The 9,961-nt window shown below is 32.1% G+C and overlaps 1 protein-coding gene and 1 pseudogene across 2 annotated transcripts; one reads left to right on the plus strand and one right to left on the minus strand.

The window, feature by feature from the left end:
• Positions 1-468: 468 nt before the first annotated feature.
• On the minus strand, positions 469-3,258 carry LOC108469326 (pentatricopeptide repeat-containing protein At5g47360-like; annotated as a pseudogene).
• A 2,986-nt stretch (positions 3,259-6,244) lies between these two features.
• LOC108469483 (EPIDERMAL PATTERNING FACTOR-like protein 2) lies at positions 6,245-7,216 on the plus strand. 2 transcript variants are annotated; one of them, XR_008279076.1, is made up of 2 exons: positions 6,245-6,500; positions 6,830-7,020. XR_008279076.1 is itself a non-coding variant. In XM_017770362.2 (2 exons), exons 1-2 carry the CDS (start codon positions 6,690-6,692, stop codon positions 7,057-7,059), a joined length of 306 nt encoding a protein of 101 aa, XP_017625851.1. In that variant the 5' UTR covers positions 6,573-6,689; the 3' UTR covers positions 7,060-7,216. The 2 variants fall into 2 exon arrangements, 1 of the variants encoding a protein (XP_017625851.1); XM_017770362.2 differs by lacking the exon at positions 6,245-6,500 and adding an exon at positions 6,573-6,765 and having other exon boundaries at positions 6,830-7,216.
• The last annotated feature ends 2,745 nt before the right edge of the window (positions 7,217-9,961 follow it).

A 9,961-nucleotide genomic window follows, 5' to 3' on the forward strand; every position in this document is an offset into this window, starting at 1 on the left:
GTTGTCACTGAATTGTATTACTGTAGAGTTGAATTTTATTCCAAAAAAAGCTATTAATGGTACCGATTCAATACAAAATATATATATATATATATATATATATATATATATAAAAGAAGTTCAATGGTTTCGATTTACTTTTTGCACAATCAACACGTTTGGTCTAAATAATTATGAAAAGGTTGTAAACTTATCATTGAATATAAGTATCATGAATATTAAAATATTCATCTATTTCTATTATTAAAATTAATGAAATAATAAAACAGTTACAGGTGACGCTATATGTACCTCACTCTAATATACATTAACCAATTTTTAACAATAAAAATAAATACAAATTTTAACAGAAAGACTAGTCTGTTCTTCGATTTAATGCATAAGGAGTAACTTACCCAATTTTAATAAAAGGGACAAAATAAAAAATCCCTATCGAGAAACAATGGAATTGAAAAAGAAAGTTGGAAGTTCAAATTCAATGGGATAGAAACCTTGAAAGGACAGTGGATAGTTCTCTTTGATCTATATAACATGTGATATAACAAAAACAGTAATTTAATTTGATTATTATAAAACCCTGGAAAGAAGCTTACAGTACAATAAATAGTTGTTCAAGAATATCAACTTGCAATTCTACTGAGTTGAGTAACTAGCTCCTTATCTGAAGAGTTTTTCAGATGTTCAATGATTTCGTCAACATACGGAGCTTCTAAGCAAATCCTTTTTCTAAGCATTAACCTAGCAAGCTTCACAGTTTCAACCGAATGGCTTTGCCGACACAAGCCAACCAAAAGAATAGAATAGATGTCAGTGTCGATGGATGAAATGTATTGCATCCGCTCGATTTCATTGTATAAGCAAAAACCATCTAGCACTCGTCCCTCACGACAGATCTCCCTAATCATGGTACTACAAGCAATGCCACTAGGTTTAGCCCCACTTACTAACATTTTCCTTAAGAGCTTCTCTGCCTCATTGAGTCTATTAATCCTAATCAAAGCCAATACAAGAGAACTGTAGCAATCACTATTGGAAACACCACGTCCGGCAACTCTATCGATCAACTTATATGCTTCTTCGACATGTCCCTCGGCGCAAAGACCCATGATCAAAATAATAACAGTTATACGGTTAGGAATACACTGGCAAGCTTCCATTCTATCCAAAATCCTCAATGCCTCTATTGTTTGACCCTTCTCACAAAAGCTTTTAATCACAGATGTATATGTGATTACATTCGGACTACAATTCCCACCTGCTTTCTCCATCTCCCCTAATAATTCCAATGCCTTTTCCGTACTCCTGTACTTACAAATACCCTCGAGAAGCACTGAATAAGCCACAGCATTTGGAGAAAACCCTTGCCCCTTCATAGCCTAAAACAACTCACAAGCCTCCTCCAATCTACAAGCATTACAGAAGCCCTTGATCATTGCAAAATAAGTCATCATATCGGGATAAAGATCAATCAAGCCAATCTCTTTCATCAATTTATGAGCCATATCCATATCCCCTTTCTCACAAAGTAGCCTGATAACCAGATTATAAGCAGTAATATCCGGACGTAAATTAAATTCAGGCATGGTCCTCAATAGCAACAAAGCTTCACCGGCAATATTAGCTTCTTTACACAAATTCAAAACAACCTTAAACATTTTAAGGTTAATTGAACACTTTTCCATCCTGTAAGCTTTGATAACATCCAAAACAAGAAATGGGTTTTGCTTAATTTTCAAAAATCCAGCAGCTTTGTTGTACATATAAGACCTATACCTACAATTTGATTGAAGACCTGCCCAAATGAAAAACCTTAAACCTATTTGAGATAGAGATATATCAAAAGAACATCTTTTTAACACCTCACAAACACAGTTTGGGTCCAATTTGGCATTGACTAAAGCTAAGGTTTTCTCTATATTGCTTGGTTTTTTCTCTAAAAGAGTGAAAAATTTGTTGGCAGAGGAGACCGAGCTGAATTGAAGATTGAAAATTTTGCTTTGTTTAGGGTGAATTGAAAGTGAAATCAATCTAGAGAGTGAAACAATTGACATTGTTTGTGGGGGAATTTAGTGCCTTTGCAAGAGTTGTGGTTGAACAAAACAATGAGGTAAAAATCTTACGAGATTGTTTCCGAATGAAGTTGGATAAGTTTTGGCAAGAATGAGGCCAGGGTGTACTGAGTTGATCGAATGTGGCCCAGTACGGTGGCATCAACTCATAGCCAGGCAACCATAACCTCATATATTGCCCTGCATTATAGCGATAGAGCATTAAGGTAACTCACAATTATGTATGATTTTCATTTTATTAAAAACATATCAGTATCAAGCATATATCCGTATTTGATGTTCAAATATGAGTCCGGTGTGTAAAACCGGAAACACGACATTTCCTAAAAATTATTACCATATTAGCACAAGTCAGTGATGGCTAAGCCTCTATTACATTGAAAGATTGCAACTATAAATTTACACCTGTAGTTTTAACACATTAACTTCATCAAAGTGGAAAAGCAAAACCGACTTTATAAAAACTATAATCGGAAACGAAATTCACTTCGACGGAAACCGGAATAACAACTGAGTTTAGTCGGTCGGTCCCGTCGGTTAATCATACCGAAAAAATATCATGAAAAAAGCTGTTTTTTTTTTTTTTAAATTTAAACAAACCATAATGAAAGTAAATTTGTAGTAAATAATTGAATTTCCCATAATTGATCGCAACAAAAAACTCAATTTACAACCATAATTAATTGGAAAAGCTAATCGAAAGTCATAAGCTACCTGTTTCATTTGGCTACTACTTCAAATGACTACCATAGAATTTCGAAATGGGCCTAAACTAATTTTAGGGTAAAAGAAAAGTAGGCAATGAGCAAGACGACAAAGTTGAACATCAATAGCTTAAATAGTTTTAAAAGAAAGATTGAACAGCTATATACAGTAGATTAAATGTGGCAAAAGCCAAAAAGAACTTACAGTGGCCGGTGACGAGGCGTTTGCCGATGAGCAAGGCGGCAACCGAGGTCCGAGAAAGGTTGAAGGCGATGAGCTGTTACCGACCGGCGTTGGGTTTACTGGTTCAAGGCTGTTGACCATAGATTTAGGCTTTTATTTTAATTCGTTTAATTTTTTTTCTTTTTTAAATGAATTAAAATTTGTATTTGGGTTTTTCAGTTTTTAGAATTTGTTTAGGCTTTAATTTTGATAGCTTGGATTTGAGATTTTATGTATAATGAGATTTATATTTTAAAAATATATAAATTTAATAAGTTATATTAATTCAATTAAATTTTAAAACCAATTGACTTAAAACAATTGATTTAATTTCTCAAATAGATCGAAATTAAAATTGATTTAATTGAATTAAGTGAATCAATTTAATCGATTAATTCAGTTTTAACTAAGTTTTCATCATCCTTAAATTAAGTGAAAGTATATATGTAAAAATATATACTATATTTGTATACTATATTTGAAACACATAAAAGAGTTGGTATCACGAGTCAACCGGACGCCAATTTAAGTGAAAATACCTCTATTTTACAAAGTAAATTATATTATTTTAAATATATTTTATCTTTTTACATCTTTTATATAGAAAATGTATACATATAATAAGACTTTAACTCGTACATTTATAGTTTCAACATTTCTACTTTACCATTCAACCAAAGTCTCATTTATTATATTAATTAATTATAAATATATTTATTATATAATATTATGTTTTTCGTCTATGTGGTTGTGTCATAATCTAATAATAATAGCAAATGAAGTTTATGCAATTTAGGTTAAGTGAGTCACATTATACTCATCTCTTTACGCGCATTTCGTTTTTCTCTTAAAGCTTTAAACTCACCAAGCTGTCTTAGTCATTCGCCGTAATGCTTTGCTTCTCTTTATATTCCAACGTCATTGGTTTTCTCTAACCTAAACTCAAAGTTTTGGTTGGCGTGCTTTTAGTCTCATTCGCACACTATCAACCACAACTCAAATCTTATAGTAGTCACTTTGAGCTTTCCAAATCTAGTTTGACTAAAATTGGGCCAATGAAGCATTTCATCAACGCCATTCACTGCTCGATCTTCTCACAAAGCCAACGACTTGCTCCTTCGGTTCTCATGAATTGTAGGTTTTGTGTTTTCCCTAATTTTTATTCCTTGTTGGATTGCATTGTGTCATGGGTCGAGACTTTAGCTCCAATCACGTATGACTTTAGACTCGATTCTTTTGCAACAAGCCTAAGTCAGCCTTTAGTCCTTGCTTGGGAGAGACTTTAGCACACTTAGGGAACTTAGATAGAACAAGAGAATATGGGATAATGTGGAAGTATTCTTATTAACTCTCAAAGGTAGCTTGTACAAATGAGAGAGGAGAGCCTCTCCTTATGTAAGTAAGCCCCGTTCAATCCAACGGTTACAATTAATTACAATAAATGGTCAATATCGCATTCTAGAACATTTCCACTTAACTCCATTAAATTCTATGCATGAACGGATAGTTCTAGAGCTTCCAAAAATATTCTACATGGTTCTAAAGTCTTTTGGGGCACTTCGAGAATCTTGTGGCTTTGTAGTCTCGTGTTTGCTTGATTTTAGGCTTGATAAGGCCTTGCTCACTCACGAATCATGACACTTGGATTAGTTGCCTTGCTCTATCTCTATTTTTTTTCAATTGCAAAATAGGAAATCAAGAAAACTACTAGGTTTGTGCTAGGGAATTTGCTTCAAAGGTAGGCATTTCAACCCTTAAGGTTCTTTTGAAAGGGTAAGGATAAAGGTGAAAAGGGGCTAGACTATGTTAACCAAAGGTTTCAAAGAATTTGACATTCAAGATTGTTATACTACTACCTCGGCTTAGACATGTGGTAACATGAAAAGCGATTGAGGAAACACACATGGATGGCCCTTCATCTTATATCGTTCATATGATTTCTCAATGACCAATCACTTGCATGCTTCGTACTACCTAGGGAAAAGGTCATCCATCCTTAACCACTTGATTGGACCCTTCGTTAGGCCACCCGCTATTGGCTAGTGCACTCTCCTCAATAGGGGACCTTCAAGTGGTGTAATTGGACAGGAGACCTCCTACCTATAAATACCTCAAGACACAACATACAGGGATCTTCTTCTTCCTTCTCATAAACCCTAAGTAACATACTAAGCCCTTAGTCTCTTATTCCCTCACTTTTTCAACTCTTCACTTGTTTAGATTAACCAACCTCATTCGCTCCACCACCTTCTCCTCTATATTTTCTCTTTTGTTGATATATTGTATCAACAAATATATCTAAATTATATATTATGTATTTGTTATATCTTATAAATATATTTAAAATAAATAAATTATATAAATATATGAAGTTTGTTAAGTTAATTGGTTCAATTATGAATATTAATAACCTCAAATGGACTAACTTAATCAAAAGCATATGTCAAGTAATTTAATAAAATACACTAAATCGATATTGGTTTAACCGAATGAACCAATTAAATCAATGATAATCAATTTTTGCTTACCCTATGTATCCAAAGAAATGAAAATTGATGAAGACCCAAAGCCATTTCATGCGATTATCATCCAATTCTTTTATTCACTCTGCCCACCATGCGGGGAAGGTTAAGCTATAGAAAGAAAAAAAACCCATGCCCTTTCCAATTTCAAAATCGAAATTTTTTCAATCAAAGTATCATAAAAGCTTACATAGTAGGAGTCAAATTGTGTTTTGTTCCTTTTACTTAAAAAATAAAAAAAATTAGTCTTTATATATTAGATTAAAGAGTAAATTGATCCTTTTAGCTAAAAAGTTCATCAATTTTTAACAATAGAAATGGATGAAATTTTTAACACTGAGGACTAATTGACTCTTTAATCTAATATACATTGATTAATTTGTCAATTTCTTTTAGTAAAGAGGATAAAATACTAGTACAGTATCATCAACGATACATTTACCAAAAATTCTCATATCACATAGGTTTCTTTTTATTTTATAACCACAAGTGTCCTATTCGATATGAAATTTGTTTCACTCGAATTAAGAATGGTTCGAGTAAAACTCTCTCGATAATGAGAATTCTAAAAATCAAACTTAACCTAAATGACAGACGGAAAAATCCACTCTTTCCAAGCATTTGTTAATACGGTTTCACAATATACTTAGACAAAATAATAATAATTGAAATAATTTACATTCTTCTTATGATACATCTGTGATTTCATATCGGTTTTGTAAGAACTGGTTGGCGTTTATGGTATTTGGTTGCTGTTTTTTGTTCCATAGTTGTCTTCTTTCTTTGTATATGTACTGAATTACGGCTTTTTCCTCTTCTCAAATGCTCCTTTCAATACTGTCATCCCACCCTATCTTTCAAATTCTATTGGCTTTCTTTCTCTATCTTCTATTATATATAGTAACTTGTCTCTGTTTCCCAAATCTTTGTTGGCCATTGTAGCTTAAACAAAAGCTCAACACCCGTGGTTTTACAAAAAAAGGTTTGTTTTCCTTTTCTGCCTTCTCTTTTTTTCCTTTTTGTCATTCGCTTCTGCATTAACTTACTTGTCCTTCGATCGTTACATCATTTCAACAGACTCTGATATATCGCCCGCCCTTATAATATTATTACCACTCTCCTCTTCGGTTATAAAAAGTATCCAAATTTTGCCTTCGTTTTCTTCATCAAAATGAGCCATAGTTTCATATTTTCCCTTCTTTTTCTCTTGATTTTAAGCTCAACCCAACTGAGATACAAAGCTGAAGGTAACTTTTAATCATCTTTTTCATTAGGCAATTTTTTCTTGCTTGCTTACTTTTGTTTCTGCAGGTAGATCAATACCAAAATCCGATGAAGAAAAGGCGAGGTTAAGAGCACAGATAGGATCAAGGCCACCAAGGTGTGAGAGAAGGTGCAATTCATGCGACCATTGTGAAGCCATTCAAGTGCCTACCAATCCTCAAATCTCCCATGTTGCTTATGCAAGAGGTGATGGAAGCTCTTACTACAAACCCATGAGTTGGAAATGCAAATGTGGCAACTTCATCTTCAACCCTTAGCTCATAAATACATATATATATATATATATTAGGTTCTTAAATACCCATTTTTGAACCATGTAAGTATTTTTTTTTTTTTCTTGTGAGAAGAAATTAGAACTGCATTGTAAAATTTCTTGATTATCTGAATCTTTAAAAAGAAAATGAATCTATAGTACTTGCTGTTGCTGTGGAGCGTGTATTTGTACTGGTATATACGTAAAAAGATACGATTTCTTGGGCAAATCGTTATGACGTTCGGAGGGGGGGGGGTCTAGAAATTAGTGTAAAGTATTTACTTAAAAAGTAGACAATGATTTTTGAGTTGGTATAGTTTCACCATACACGCCATCGTGTCTGGTTTTGGTGTCAACTAATGTCGAAAAATGCGACATAAAAGGAATTGAAGTGATCAGAGAGGGTAAAGAAAAAAGCTTAAACTGTTCTTTTAATGGCAGATTCCAGTTGTTTTTTCTTCTTATTGCCTCTCTTCGTTGCTTACTTGGCGTGTAAGGAATTACATAGTAACGATTCCGTTTGCCTTGAAAATTTACTTGAACAGTCAGCTCGCCTGGTTTCATTAACATGACAAAACATATATGGGTCTAAAATCAAAACAACTTTTAGGATTTAATCTAATTGTCTGAATTGATTATCAAGATTGCTCCGTTGGTTTATTTCGTTGTTTCATAATGATTAATTCGATTTTGAGTATTTAAATTAGATTAAATGCAATTTTCAGTAAAATAAACCAATCCATTTAATCAACTTTTCTATTTTTTAAAATATGTTTATAATATATAATTTTTTCGGTAAATAAAAGTAGTAGATATTATTACAAAAACTCATTCAATCTTAATCAATCTCTCTAAATCATTATGAATTAACTTTAAAACATGATTAGTTGATTGATCTAGCTCTCATCTAAGAACTTATTTAAGTATACGCAACCCTATTACCTTCTCCGTTGACATGTTGTATCTTTACTTCTCATTGATTTTGAATCAATTGTTTAACATCTCAAGCCACTGCATATTAGGGTACATCTTACGTAGAGTTCTGCAACATTTGGATAGCATCTAAGTTATCCATCTCGAGAATCACCTTTCTAATATCCATACTCCAAGTTTGTCGTAGACTATTATAAGCTCCCCATAGCACAACTTCTATAATTAAGCATATATCAATCTTTTGGACAAATCTCACCTTCCACTATCTCGTATCATTCCTAATAATATATAATTTTTAACTAAACTTTTATTGCTATTTTTATATCTCTTACAATCATATTTGGAAGGAAAAAAAAAAGAGAAGAAAATCAGCTCAATTTACTTAACCTGCCTAAGAATTAATGTTGAGCTTAGATAAATTAAGAACTAAATCAATCTTACAAAGTTAATGAATTATGAATACGACTTGAATAGTTTAGAGTATGTTAGACATTATCTTTAGGAATATTTATTTATATTTTATAAGATTCAACAAGTTTTTCTATCAATATATCACGAGTGGAATAAGTATCTAAGTCCAATTCTCATGCATGCAAATTCATCATCTAAGCTTCGATTTTTATAAACCTAATGATAGACAATGACTTGTAAATAAGAATGTCAAAGTTTTCTTTAAGTAACGTGAAATTTTGTTTTTACAATTAATCTGCCTATGAGATTAACTAGTTAAATCGATTTGTTTTTATTTTGCAACTAGAGGTGAATACAAGGGGACAGATAGGTCCTTGCCACCTTAAAAATGAAAATTTGTAATTCAATCCCTCTATAAATGATAAATTATAAATTAATATATAAGTTAATACATTATAAAAATTAATATTAACTTCTAAAAAAAATTATAATTCGATACTATCACCTAAGAAGTTTGTAGATATGCCCATATACCCCAACCATTAAATTGATCTTTCACAAATTCTCGTAGATAAAACAATATTGCAGAAACCTTATTAACCAATTATTATAAACACAAATCAAGCAAGAGGGATAGCTTAAGTTAAGACCCATCAAAAACAACGTTTTGGATCCAATAGAGAGGAGTAAAAATCCTCAACAAAATATACTAAAGAAACAATAGAGAGCTGTTTCTATACAAGAGGAAATGAAAAGACAGAAGAGAAAAAAAAAAGGTGATGATGAAGAAGAGCAGAGGATAAGAGTTGATGGGATATTTCATTATCATATTGTATGATTATTTTTTCCATCTATGGGTTTTTTTTTTTAAAACTTTGTTTTACGAAGTGAAATTCGCTATACTACAAAATTCATGCATAGATCTTTCACATAGACATGACTAAACAAAGGGTTTTCCTTGCATATAGGTACGGTTTTCTTTGTTTTTTTTTTTTTGGGGGAGGTTAAAATCAATCATATAAACAGTGGGAGCAAAGCAAAATATACTGAATGACAGTAGCTACTGGATAGGCAGACAAGGTGCTGGTGTAGCAAACAAGTAATGAGGTCAATACCTATATAGGTGCTCTTTGTTGGCTCAAGTTTGGACAGTAAACATATACGTTTGTACATGTAAATTTTGGAAATCTATCATTCTATTTTTAGGTCAATTGTACCATACAACTAGAATATTGAATTGGTTTTCAATTATATTTGAGTTTTTTTTTAATTACAAGAGGAGCAACGTGATTTGAATTTATGTCATACTTGAGGTGCTGAACACTCTAACCATTATGTCAACACACGGAATAAGTTTAAATGTTGAATGTTAATTTGGATTTAACATGAATTATAGGGTTAGAATTTTGATTAATGGGGAGTCAACAATATGGGTGTTAAAAATTGATCCCTTATGTTGTTTTCATCCAGTATTTTAAATATATTTCACATTAAATCAAATTAAATCAAAACTAATATTTAATGCTTGAGCTAACGAAATGGTTTAATTGAAATGATACTAA

The sequence above is a fragment of the Gossypium arboreum genome, chromosome 2 (assembly GCF_025698485.1).
Source record: "Gossypium arboreum isolate Shixiya-1 chromosome 2, ASM2569848v2, whole genome shotgun sequence".
Classification (NCBI taxonomy): Eukaryota; Viridiplantae; Streptophyta; class Magnoliopsida; order Malvales; family Malvaceae; genus Gossypium; species Gossypium arboreum.

Coding starts and splice junctions, on each gene's coding strand:
- LOC108469483 (XM_017770362.2), top strand. CDS start 6,690: ATGAGCCATAGTTTCATATTTTCCCTTCTTTTTCTCTTGATTTTAAGC. Junction 6,766..6,829: donor ACTGAGATACAAAGCTGAAG/GTAACTTTTAAT, acceptor TTGTTTCTGCAG/GTAGATCAATACCAAAATCC.